This window comes from Myotis daubentonii, chromosome 9, assembly GCF_963259705.1.
Source record: "Myotis daubentonii chromosome 9, mMyoDau2.1, whole genome shotgun sequence".
Classification (NCBI taxonomy): Eukaryota; Metazoa; Chordata; class Mammalia; order Chiroptera; family Vespertilionidae; genus Myotis; species Myotis daubentonii.
In genome coordinates, this window is record NC_081848.1 from 46,205,180 (window position 1) to 46,217,862 (window position 12,683).

At 50.4% G+C, this 12,683-nt stretch overlaps 2 protein-coding genes across 2 annotated transcripts in view; one reads left to right on the plus strand and one right to left on the minus strand.

Moving 5' to 3' along the window:
* Positions 1 to 12,542, plus strand: part of DNHD1 (dynein heavy chain domain 1) — a 53,992-nt gene extending 41,450 nt beyond the window's left edge. Inside the window, exons 29-42 of the mRNA XM_059710849.1 lie at positions 411 to 593; positions 724 to 1,155; positions 1,370 to 1,865; positions 6,279 to 6,545; positions 6,783 to 6,935; positions 7,111 to 7,289; positions 7,420 to 8,385; positions 8,583 to 8,769; positions 8,972 to 9,088; positions 9,176 to 9,377; positions 10,162 to 10,253; positions 10,414 to 10,563; positions 10,778 to 11,601; positions 11,787 to 12,542. Coding sequence (XP_059566832.1) covers positions 411 to 593; positions 724 to 1,155; positions 1,370 to 1,865; positions 6,279 to 6,545; positions 6,783 to 6,935; positions 7,111 to 7,289; positions 7,420 to 8,385; positions 8,583 to 8,769; positions 8,972 to 9,088; positions 9,176 to 9,377; positions 10,162 to 10,253; positions 10,414 to 10,563; positions 10,778 to 11,601; positions 11,787 to 12,140 — 4,602 coding nt within the window. The 3' untranslated portion in view covers positions 12,141 to 12,542. The remainder of the gene's footprint in view (positions 1 to 410; positions 594 to 723; positions 1,156 to 1,369; positions 1,866 to 6,278; positions 6,546 to 6,782; positions 6,936 to 7,110; positions 7,290 to 7,419; positions 8,386 to 8,582; positions 8,770 to 8,971; positions 9,089 to 9,175; positions 9,378 to 10,161; positions 10,254 to 10,413; positions 10,564 to 10,777; positions 11,602 to 11,786) is intronic.
* RRP8 (ribosomal RNA processing 8) overlaps positions 1 to 12,683 on the minus strand; it is a 35,436-nt gene that overhangs the window by 7,850 nt on the left and 14,903 nt on the right. The window lies entirely within an intron of this gene.

The window sequence follows — 12,683 nt, forward strand, 5'->3', positions numbered from 1 at the left end:
TCCTGACAGGATGCCCAGAGGAGCGGAGGGGGTGATTTGTCATGGAGTCTCCTGGGGGAGGGGACAACAGTAATAAGATGGCTTGAGGAATGGCCCCTTTATGGGGACTCCTAAGGAGAGACGATCCCTCTTGACCAGGGGTCCTCAAACTACGGCCCGCGGGCCACATGCAAATACAAATATTGTATTTGTCCCCGTTTTGTTTTTTTACTTCAAAATAAGATATGTGCAGTGTGCACAGGAATTTGTTCATAATTTTTTTTTAAACTATAGTCCGGCCCTCCAACGGTCTGAGGGACAGTGAACTGGCCCCCTGTTTAAAAAGTTTGAGGACCCCTGCTCTTGACAATACCTTGAACAAAGAGGGCATTTTAAGAGCTCACTTCAAGAGGGAATTTGTCCTCATTTAGATGGGCAAGGCATTTCTCGGGCCCCTGAGCCAGCTGAAGGTGACTGATTTCGAGGAGTTACGAAGCTATCGAGCACCGCCAGAATCTGTGGTCCAGGTGACCAATGCACTGTGTGACCTGTTCCACCGTGAAAGAGGCTGGGCCAGTGCCAAGCAGCTGTTAAGCACTGAAGATTTTTATCAGGTAGGGAATGTGGGGCATAATGGATGAGGAGAGCAGAGACGTAAAAGGGACACTTGACAAGGTAAGAATGAGGGAGTAAGGTTTCGAGCATCTATGTCACCCCCATTCCTTTTAACATAAACTCTCCCAGGAGCTGGTGTTCTTCCCCAAGGAGAAGATGACGGACTCAGAGATAATAAACTTAAGCATCGCCCTAAAGGCTCCAGGTATGAGTGACGCAGCTTTGCGGGCAGTAAGCATGCCTGCAGCCAGCCTGGCAGCCTGGCTCTGGGCTGTTCTGCGCTATAGGCTGGCACAACACCGAGGCCTGCCCACGGGCCTGCTGCTGCGGCAGGTAGAGGCGACATTGGCTCGGGAGCAGGCCCAACTGGCCCACTACCAGTTCCAGTCTCAGGAGATCCTGGAGCACAATTTGGCCCTGACTACGCAGCTGGAAGGTATCCAGGCTTCCCACAGCCATCTGGTAGAGAGTCTCAATTGGAGTCAGACTGACCAGTATCACATGTGGCCCATAAAGGCTGCATTGCTCGCGCCCATGCATTCCTGGACTACAGAGCTCCAGGTAACCAGCCCCTCCCAGATTTCCCCCCAAAGTTCATTTCTGCACCACTGCCCGCATTCCTCCTCCTCTCAGTGCCCTCACTGCCTCCCTCTATCCCACTCTGCCCCTTTGCCATGCTTTCCTTTATACCCTGCCTTGCTCCCTCTCTGCTAGACCCTCTGCCTCTACCCTCCTCACTGGCCTGCACACCCTCTGGTCTTCCCTTCCACACTAGAAGTTGAAGAGGCAGTGCATGACTGTGTATGGCGATGCCCTCCTGTGTTCAGCTGCCATCGTTTATCTGGGTCCCTTCCCACCATTAAGGCGCCAGGAGCTACTGGCAAAGTGGCTGGCTGTGTGTAAGGGCTTTCAGGAAACTCTGGGCCCAGATGACGTGGCACAGGCCCTGAAGCAGAATCAGAAATCTGTCATCACGCCACCAAAAACGCCCCTGCTCTCCACGTGCTCTCCCTTTAGCCTTCTGTTCTTACTGAGCTCTGAATCCGAACAATTCCAGTGGGACCGAGACCTGAAGCCCCGGGCAAAGTCAGCTCGCCTGGCAGGCTTGCTTCTGCGAAGTTATACCCACTACTTCAGTTGCCGTTGGCCTCTGGTGCTTGACCCCAGCAAGCAGGTCCTCAACTGGCTGAACCCACTGCCTCTGGAACATACTAGATGCATGGCCCCAGTTCCCACCAAGGGCAGAGGTAAAGCCGCGGATAATAATCATAGTGTTTCTCGGGTGTCTGAACTGCCCGGCACCGGAGCCATAGTGACATTCCCTTTCATAATTACATTTTTGTGGCCAAGGAATCCCAGATTTCACCAGCCTATTAAATTAGGTCACATTTACATCTTTTGGCCCAAATTGCAATGATTCTGAATCTATGTGTCTGACCAGTCCATGATCTTCCACTTCCCTGATCTGCTTAGCACTACTGGAAACTTGGCTAACAACTCAGAGCTTTACAACCCAAATTTGTTCCTATGTCCAGGAATTCTGGGGAAATATATCTATTGGTTCTGCTTGGATCAGCGACCCATCTGGATGGAGTATGAGAAGGAACATTTTCTAAGGGAAGGGAGGGAGGGTGTTTATTTCCCAGAAGAAAGGGTTAGGGATGAGAATAGCAGATATCTCTAACAGAAGGTGTACGATAAAGGGGTCTGTAACATAGGCTCTATAATCAGACTACCTGGGTCAGTCATTTGTCCCTTGCTAGCTGTTGACCTAAGGCAAGTTCCTTAATCTGTTTATTTGCCAATAAATTGAAGGTCTTACTTATATCCATCTCATAAAGTGTTGTGAGTATTAAGTATGGTAATTCTCATAAAAGGGGTTCATACAGTGCCTAATATACAGGTTGTCCTCCCAAAATATATATACACTTTAACAGTTGATAGCGCAATTTTGAAAATGAAATGTATTTTAATAAACACTGCCTTCAGAATTATCCTAAGTGTGTGTATACATTAGTATACATTTTTTTGGGGAACACTATATAATAAGTTCTCCAAAACGTTAGTCTTTATTACTACTAATATATTACTGCTGCCATTATTACAGTCCATCCCTTGGCTATTCAGCACTACTTTCCATTTGCCCATGCACCATTATAAAAATGCCCATTATAGAACTATCACATGGGTAACTCTAAATGAATTCACTGCCTAACAGACACTCTTTTGCATACAATTGAGTCCAGAAACTCTGAATGGTATTCATTGCTCTTGATTAGATCTGGATATGGAACCTTGTGATTCCTTACTTAACCTATGATAGATTACATGCCATCTCACCATACCAACAAACCTGATATACAAAGTGAAGCAAAATCAAATCAAGATAACTACTATAAACTTCCTGCTTAGAAACTGGGCAAGGGTAAGAAACACTCTATATTAGTCTCTAGCTTGTACTATATATCAGATAGAGAGATAGTAAGGCAAATAATTAGCATTATTTCACTGGCTATGGAATTCTTGGACAGTCAGGTCAGCTGCCCTGGGTTCTGATAACTAGTATAATTTTCTTTGCCCACTGCCCCCAGGGCAACCTACGAAAGGAAAGTTGAGTAAGAAGTCCCCTGTTTGTAGCTGGTCTGCCTTAAATGTATGGGAACTTAGGATTTGCCTTAAAATTAAGCAGACCCAGATCACTTCGTTACCAGATGGGAGATTTTTCTGGCTAACCCTCTTAAATATCTCATCTTTTTACTACAGATTTCATTCATAAGGACTCTATTAGCTATTAAAGAATGCAAGAAATCTTGATACATTCTCAGTCTTGAATTTAAACCATACCTTCCAGCTTCTGTCTCTTAACATGGTTCTGGGGGCTCCACCAATTCCTTGGTGTAATTATCATCCATCTAAATCTCAGCCTTGACCTCAGAGCTGTAAATAAGAAAATAGTCTGAGCAGTGAGCTCAGGCTGGTTGGCCAGGGAATTTAGGCCCTATTACTTTGAGCTGTATCCAAATACAAAGAATTCATCTTTGTCAAGCAGGAAGCGCATAGAGAGAAGTGCCTGGGATGGACCTAGCGTCAGGAAGCCCATTCCATGCAACATGAGTTAGAGAATCATCTTTGCAGATCAGACAGGGGTATGACTATCTTATCATCTGTGGTCTGAACTTGCTTGATATGAGCAGAAAGGAATTTCCTTTAAGTTTCTCTCACTGAAGTAGAGAAGTAGCCAGCACACTCCAATATCTTCTAATAAATCCACTAAAGTTCAGTGAGCACATAGTCTAAGTCTCATGAGATAAACCAGCCTCTTACCTACCACATAGCCTAGCCACCTTCCCAGTAAGAAAAAGAAAAACCCTCATTGCTTCCTCCAACCCCCATCTTGCTGTCACTACCAGTAACAAAAACCCAACTTACCATGGCTTAAACAAATAGGGATTTGTTTATCTCACATTATAATAAGCATGAGGTAAGTACAGGGCTTCCGTGTTGCCTTCAAGCACCCAAATTCTTCCATCTTTCTGCTCTATGATCGTTAGCATGTTGGCTTATCACATTGTAGTGGATTGAATGGTGGACCCCTAAAATATATATCCACATCCTAACCCCTGGAACCTATGAAAGTGACCTTATTTGGAAAAAGAGTATTTGCAGATGTAATTAAGAACTTTGAAATGAAACCACCCTAGATTGAGCTGACCATATATGTAATGACAAGTATCCTTATAAGAGACAGAGGAGCCTGGCCAGCATGGCTCAGTGGTTAAGCATCGACCTATAAACCAGGAGGTCATGGTTCGACTGCCAGTCAGGGCACATGCCTGGCTTTCGGGCTCTGTCCCCAGTGTGGGGCATGCAGGAGGCAACCAATGAATGATTCTCTTTCATCATTGTTGTTTCAATCTCTCTGTAACTCTACCTCCCTCTCTGAAATAAATACAAGTAAAATTTTAAAAAAGAAAAGAGACAAAAGAGAAGACATAAGTACACACAGGGAAAGCCATGTGAAGGTGGAGACAAATAGTGGAGTTATGTATCTACAAGCCAAGGAACTCCTGAAGCCACCGAAGCTGGCAGAGGCAAGGAAGGAGTCTCCCTTAAAGCCTTCAGAGGGAGGCAGTCTTGCCAGTGCCTTGATTTTGGACTTCTGGCCCCCAGAACTATGAGAGAATAAGTTTCTGTTGTTTTAAGCCACTGTATTTGTGGGAATCTGTTGCCTAGTTGGCTGCTATCCCTCCAAGCATCATGTCAGAATCGCTGGTAGTCATTTCTGTTCCATTTGTCAGGAAAACAAAAGATCTTTCAGAAGTCTGAATAGCCAGATGTGGTAGACAGAATTGTGGCTCTCATGACCTTTGCCCCCCCCCCCCCGGTGTTACACTCATAACTATGTTCTGTTACATGGCAAGAGAGACTTTGCAGATGTAATTAAAGTTACTAGTCAATCAACCTTAAGATAGAGATATTATCCTGGATTATCTCTGGGTTGCCTCAATGTAAACACCTGTGCCCTTCAAAGAAGAAAGGAGCAAAGAAAAGAAAGATTTGAAACACAAGAAGGATTCAGTGAACCGTTGCTGGCTTGAAGGTGCAGTGGGCTACAGGGAAAGAGTGGGAAGGAAACCATAGCCGGGAAGAGGCCCCAAGTCCCAGTTAAGAACTCCAGTTAATGCCTTGATTTTAGCCCAGTGTAACCCTGAGCATCGAGCCATGTTGTGCTGGGCTTCTAACCTACAGAACTGAGATAATAAACTGTATCATTTTTGTTTGTTTGGAGAGAGAGAGAGAAACATCAATGTGAGAAAGAAACATCCATTGGTTACCGCCCGTACACATCCTGACCAGGGTTCAAACCTGCAACCCAGGTATGTACCCTGACCGGAAATCAATCCCACAGCCTTTCAGTGCATGGGACAATGCTTCAACCAACTGAGCCACACTGGCCAGGGCACAAGTGTCTATTTAAGCTGCTAAGTTTGTGGTCATTTGTTAAGCAATAGAAAATAAATATACCCAACTGTAGACTCGACAACCTCCATCTGCTCGCTTCTTAAATGTGTGATACTTTTAAAAAATTCTTAAATTTCTTAATAGTTAAAAAATAATAAGTATTCCTCTTTTCCAGCCCCTGCAGTAGGGGAGGTAAAGGAAAAGGGTTTGGGATGGCTGTTGGCTAGCCAAATGTCTGTGTCTGCCACACTGCCCATCACTTGGCTAATTCCACCGTTAATGGCCTTTAACTTACATGCACTGGTTTCTGTATTAGTGACGTCTCTTTTAGTTGTTAGTCACAGATTAGCTTTGGCAAAAAGGGGAATGCACTGGCTCTTCTACCCACAGAAAGGCAGAGATGGGTCAATTTCAGGACTGACCAGAATACCTCCCTGGAATTTTAGAGTAACAATAACAATAGCTAACATTTATTGACTGCTTACGAGGTGCCAGCTAAGTGCTTCCTATGTGTTATTTCATGTCATCTTCACAGTAAACTTTTAGGGCTCCCTGATAGCAACCCCATTTTGCAGATAAGGAAACTGAGTCCCAAAGAACCTAAGTGACGTCCCTCATGAGATGAAGCCCTTGGGTGGACAGGGCTCCCTAGAAGGCTAATTCTTCCTCTGAGAAGAGCTCCTCTGCATCTTTCTGCACAGGGAAGGGTGACAGAAGTCAAGAAAAAGAGGATAAAGAGGATGAAGAGGAGGAAGATAACAATAATGAAAAGAGTCCCAAGACTGAAGAGCAGAAGGCAGAGGAAAAGGGAAAGGAGGAGGTGGTAGACAAGGAAGAGAAGCAAGAGCAAGAGAACACGGAGGACGAGACAGAGAGTCAGGAGTCAAGGCCAGCCTCTGAGACCCAATCTCCGTCCTTTGCCTACTTCAGGGTACTCTCAGGCTCTGACCTAGACCTGGGTCCTCAGCTCCTCGAGGCAGCTGCCAAAGGTAAGAACTGGTCCCTGCCCACCATGTCTCCCTTCTGTCCTCCCCCAACCCTGTAGGCCCACAGGCTTCTCATAGCCCAGTCTGAGCTCAGCTCCCACTTTCATCCTGGGCACTAACTCTGTTGAAGAGTCCTGAGGGAACCCTGCTCAGTAGAGGGGAGCTCATTAGAGACAAATTTTGCACATGGGGGGGGGGGGTTTACGTGCTGGCTAGAGAGTCCTTGCTTCCCCCTCACAGGCCTGCCTGTGCTACTGACCAACGTGGAGCTGGGACTAGGGTGCCAAGAACTGCCATTTCTACTGCAGCGGGAGCAGCTGAGGCCACCACAGGTGCAGCCTGGCTTCTGTCTCTATCTGAGCACCACCCAACCCCTTGGTGCCTTGAAAAAAGGTGAGGGCCAGTGGGTAAGTTGCCAGCACAGCTTTGTGGATAGAGTAGGCCCCCGGCTTCACTCAGTCTGGCCCAGAACAGGCTCAGGACTGTAGCAGGGAACCATACTCTCTGTGCACCCCATCCCCTGGCTCTGCCAAGGGGAAGGGTTAAGGGTCTCCCATATCACCCCAAGTGCTAGGTTGTGAACTGCTGAAAGTGCTGAATGTGCTGGATCTGGGTCTGAACATGGACATCCTAGAAGAACAGATGCTGCATGAAATCCTGTGTACGGAGTGTCCCAAGTTCGAGAGCCGCTGGCAGAAACTCCAGATGAGATCCTTGAATACCCTCGAAGCTGTGGAGGCTACTGAGGTGCTCAGGGGACTGCTATATGGGTTGGGCTGAGCTTTGCAGGGGCCCAGGTATGGGGGTGGAGAAGAGTGGAGACCATAAGGGACTGTGTGGGAAAGGGTCGAATCCATGCCACAATGACTGTGTGCAGGAGCGGCTCCTGATGAGGCTGCTGTCCAAGAACCCCACTAAGCAGAAGCTAGCCAAGTTCCTGCGGGACATGGTAAGGAACCAGGCAGAACTATGTCAGCTGCATGCCTACCGTGAGGAGCTGGAAGACCTGAGGCTGCAGGAGATGGTACAGTGGGTACCCTATCAGCATGTGGCCCGGCATGGGATAGCCATCATCAGGGCCCTTAGCCCACTGCAAGACCTGCTGCCACCTTTCCGTATGAGCCCAGAGAACTGGCTGGCAGCCACCAAGCGGGCTCTGAACAGCATGAGGCAGTGTGAGAATCATCCAGGGAAGGATTTACCCAGCCATCTGCTACAGATGAAGACACAGCTGACCCACCAGCTGCTGGGCAGCACCGTGGCTGCACTGGGCCTGGCCCACATGCCCTTGGTAGGTGCCTTGGGTGCCTTGGCTCTGCTGTGCGAGGTCAGGAAGGCACCACATCTGGAGAGGCTGGCACTCTGGCCTGGCCTGGAAGCCTCTCCCAGCACAGGCTCTAGCAAGCCAGTCCCAGGTGTGGCTCGACCAGCCTGGCTAGGGCGGAGAGCCTGGCATGAATGTGGAATGTTAGAGCTGCTGCCCCCATTTGCTGGGCTGCGTGTATCCCTGGCAGGCCACTCCAGTGTTTGGCAGTCTTACCTGTCCCTGTCATCCACAGTGCTGGGGCCTACACCTGGGTCTGGGCCCAATCTACTCAGCCTGCTCCAGAAGCTGATCCTGTGGCGCGTGCTGAGACCTGAGTGCCTCGCAGGCGCCCTGGCAGACTTCACCACCAGCCTCCTGGGCCGGCCCCTGGATGAGAACCTGAGTCCCTCCACCATACCCTTTGAACAAAGTCAGGCTACTCAGCCCCTGCTGGTCCTGTTGCCACCACCTGGTCACCCCACAGCCACCTTGCATCCCCTGACTGTCATCCAGAAACTGGCTGCCCAGCATGAGCAGGTTTGAACCAACCTCTTGGCCACAAAGCAACCAGACTCCTATGGGCTAGGATAGGGTGGGGGTGGGGCCTCCCAACAGTCTCATGGATCCTTCTGGATTACTCAGAGACTTTGGGGGTCACTGTGGCGTTACTCAGAGTCCCTTGGAGCACCCCAGTATCACCTTGAGTTATTCTGACATCTCTCTGTGGTTCTCAGGGGCAGAGGCATCTGGAGGTGATAGCCCTGGGCTCTGAGGCCTGGAACCCGGTCTCTGCTGTGGTCAGCACTCTAGGCCGGGCTATGTACAAAGGGCACTGGCTGGTGCTGGAGAACTGTCACCTGATGCCTCACTGGCCAAAAGAGCTGCTACAGCCCTTGCTGGGACTGCTGGACGGAACCCACGGTGGGTTTGTTGCTGAGAGATATTCTTAGGACCCTTTCCTACACTTGGGCCTAAGCTTGAACTCTCAGGTCTCATGACCAACCCCTAGCTTCAAGCCTGTCCCCGTATCTGACTCCTGAACTTTTAGCCTCAAGTCCGATCTCTAGACTTGTCTGACCCTCTTTACCCAGTGATTAATTTCAGTCCCATGTCTGACCCTTAGTCTTCTCAGACCTGGAGTTAGAACTGCTTTTAGCCCCATCTGCAAGCAGGAATATGGTCCACAAAGACTTCCGTCTTTGGCTTATTGTGTCTGCAGAGTCTATTGCTTCCTTACCAGGTGAGGAGCCCTGCCCCCAAACGCTCTCAGATGGAAGGGGAGAGGGCAATTGCGCTGTGCTGACTCAGCACTCTCCTTCCTCTCCAGCTGTGCTGACTCAGCACTGCATGCCTGTTTTCTGGGAGCAGTCCCTGGAGCTGGGCCATGTCTTGCTCAACAATGTGGAGCTAGCCCAGCAAGAACTCGATGTGCAACCCCTTACCAGGAAGCTGCCTCTGCTCCTCTTACATGGCCTCCTGCTACACCGGCAGCTCTATGGAATGAAGATGCAGGCACACAGGGGCCACTGGTGAGGACCCCACCCATTCTGCTCAGTCGGTCAGTCAGTCCCGAAGCAAACACTGGGTGTTTTCCCACAGACTGGATTCACCTCTAGGGAGCACCGAAGTGTGAGGGCAGGGGGAAGCCAAGAAAAGCTTCTCCAAGGACTTGGGGATCTCGCTTTGAACTGAGTCTTATAAGCAGAGGCAGAGTAAGTGGAGATGGGGCTTTTCTGAGCAGAGGGAACTAAGCTCAGCAGGAGGGAGAAGACAACAGTGCACCTAAGGTGGACATGCTGGGGTTGAGTGGGAGAGGTGAGGCTTGTGGTACAGGGTCTTTAAGACCATGGCGAGGGGACTGATTTTATACTGAGGACAGTAGGAAACCACAAAAGGGTTTTAAGTAGAAGAAATACAACCCTACTTGTCTGTTGGAACGATCACTCTGGCTTCATTGTAGGGGACGGGCCAGACAGGACTGCGCTGGAGGCAAGCAGAATAGCTTTAGGAGGCTCTGGAAATCTCAAGGAAAGAGATCATCGTGGTAGGACTAGGGTAGGCATAGCAGTGGTAGAGAGTATATATTGGGTGAGGAAGAGTAGTAGTCAAAGGATGGCTCCCAGATTTCTGCCTTGAACAGTTGGGGGGTGGGTGTGGAGGGAAATGATTTCTACTGAAAGCAAGTTGTATTTTAGGTGCCAAATGGCAATGACTAGTGAGCCCGCATGAGTCAGGAGCTCAGGAGAGAGGAAAGATGTGAGTCCTCAGCATATAAATGGTTTTGAAACCCTACTTCCTGCTCTCCTCCCCCAGGAATCAAGTGACCCTGACCCAGGTCCTTCAGATGCAAGACCAGCTGTGGGCCAGCCTTAGCAATCCCCATGCTGCCATGGAGGAGTTGGCTGGTGAGACCTTCCTGTCCCCCATGTAGTCATCTGCCCCCAGGACAGCTCTGGAAAGGGGTGGAGGTGGGAGTACTGAGACTGGCACATCATTTTTCGCTTTGGTTTGGGAAGTGGTGGAAACTGGAGGGACTGGAACTGAGGACTCTACCCTCATCTTCAGCTTCGGTTTTCTATGGGGGTCCTCTGGGAGACAACAAAGACAGGGAGGCCCTGATTAGCCTCATACATGCCTGCCTAAGCCCCAGCAGGGGGAGTTGGGACCAACCACATACACCCCAGTATCTGCTGGCCACTCTGATACCCAGCCCAGGTAAGCTCCATCAGGTATCTGTGTTGGGGTGGGGAAAAGCAGTGTAGTGCCATCCTCCTGGGAATGTGAACAGCATGGCAACAACGGAGCAGGAGGGGGCAGTATTCACATAGTTGTGGGGAGGTGGCTGAACCTGTCAGAGGAAGGCCTATTCCCTTGGGTCTGGGGTGGGTCAAGTCCACCTTGTCTCTCACTCCTCACCTCTACCTCCAAGATCTAGAGGAGCTGGATGCTATGTCAGAATGCAAGGCCCAGATGCACCAACTCCCCACACCACCTGAACCCAGGACCTGTGGACTGAGTGCTGGACCCCAGGCCTGGCTGTTGCGACGCCAGAGTCGCGCTCTCCTGCGTGCTCTGCAACAGTGTTCGCTCACTTGGGTGCCTGCACCGGATGGCTCCAGACACACCGAAAGGCAAAGGCAAAGGCGGCTGCGGCAGCGCCTGGTTCTAGCCAAGCAGACACTGGAGTCGCTGCAGGCTCTGCTGACCCAGACCACTAGCCAAGACGAGTCTGGTGCCCCTGGTGCCGGGTGGTTGGAGATGGGGTACGATGCGGGGCGGGCTGTGGAGGGCTTCCTTCAGATGGAGGTATGGGAACTGAGCCAGCTGGTGAGTACACTGCAGGGGGACCTCAACTGCCTGTTACAACAGCTAGAAGGCGCACCCCCGTGCGTCTCCCAACGCTGTGTAGCGGTGGCCCATGCTCTGTGGACTGGCCGCCTACCCCTACCTTGGAGACACCATGCGCCTGCCTGGCTGCAGCCGCCCTGGCACTGGCTGCGACAGCTGTCACGCCGTGGGCAGCTGCTGGTTCGCTACCTGGGCGCGGGCACTGCAGCACCGAAGCGCATCTTTCACCTATCAGCCTTTCGCCACCCGCACCGCCTGCTGCTGTCGCTGCGCTGGGAGGCTGCCTTTGCTATGGTCCCCATTGACCACCATGTGCCTAGCTTGAATGTGCCTGGTGGCCAAGGCCTCAGCTCTAGGCATCTTCATAAACGTCAGGAGCTGAACAGCAACCCTTTGCACCTTCAGGTATCTTCCAGCAGCCCCTTCACTTCCAATTCCGCCCCCTCAACCTTCCTGATTACACCAAAAGCGACCTTACTTGGCCTCTTGGTGACCCTGTCCCCTCAGTGGCCCCATCTGCTTCTCTGCTCCCAATCTAGGAAGACCCCTTAGCTTCCTAGCCTTGCCTGACCAGCTTCTGGTGTCCCCAGGTGGTGAGCAGCCCAAAGCCCACGGTTCCAGAGACAGGAGCCGTGCTGCTGATTGGGCTACAGCTCTGGAATGCCCAATGGGATCCGCTAGTAGGAGCCTTGAAGGATGGTCCCACCAGCCAGCCCAGTCCTCTGCCTCCAGTCAGCGTCAGCACCCAGGCCCAGGACACCAATGACCTGCCACCCGCTGCCGGCCTGGCTGTATATTCCTGTCCCGTGTACATGGAAGGGCCCCTGGGCACTGCTAGGCTGCACAGCAAGAATATCCTGATGTACCTGCCCCTGCCCACAAAGCTCAGCCCTGCCATCTGTGTTCAAAGGAGAGTCCATGTGTGCAGCCCACCCTTGTCCTAAGCCCTCAACCAAAATAAAGTTGGAGTTATTCAGTGAAAGAGTTCTGAGATTTATAAGGAATGTCCGTGTGGACACACTGAGGGTGTGACACACTGAGGGCAAAGCGGTGTGCACGACAGAGGAGAGATGTGTTCACAAGAAGGTGGAAGAAAGAGGGTGTGTGCCTGGCAACAGAAAGGGTCGCGTGGGGACTATGAAGAAAGGGGCCTGGGATTGGTCATGCCTACGCAGATCTTGGGATGGCTAACACGCAGGATCCCGAGTCCTTCCCCAGCTCTCTACTGTGGTCTCAGCACTTGTGCTAAATCCACAAAGGGTATTTTTAAAGGGATAGCATTAGAACTCAACATGATTTATTACGGTACTTAGTGGTATTATTGGGACAGACCCAATCCTGCCCTACCAGTCATCTCTTCCTCTGAGATGGATTCTCTGAGTGAGTCATACACCCCAAAAACAAGCAAAATAAGATACAAGGTCCTATATCTGTTCAACAATTATTTGTTGAGTGCCCCTTTGAAAAGGTGCTCTTCCAGGCACTAA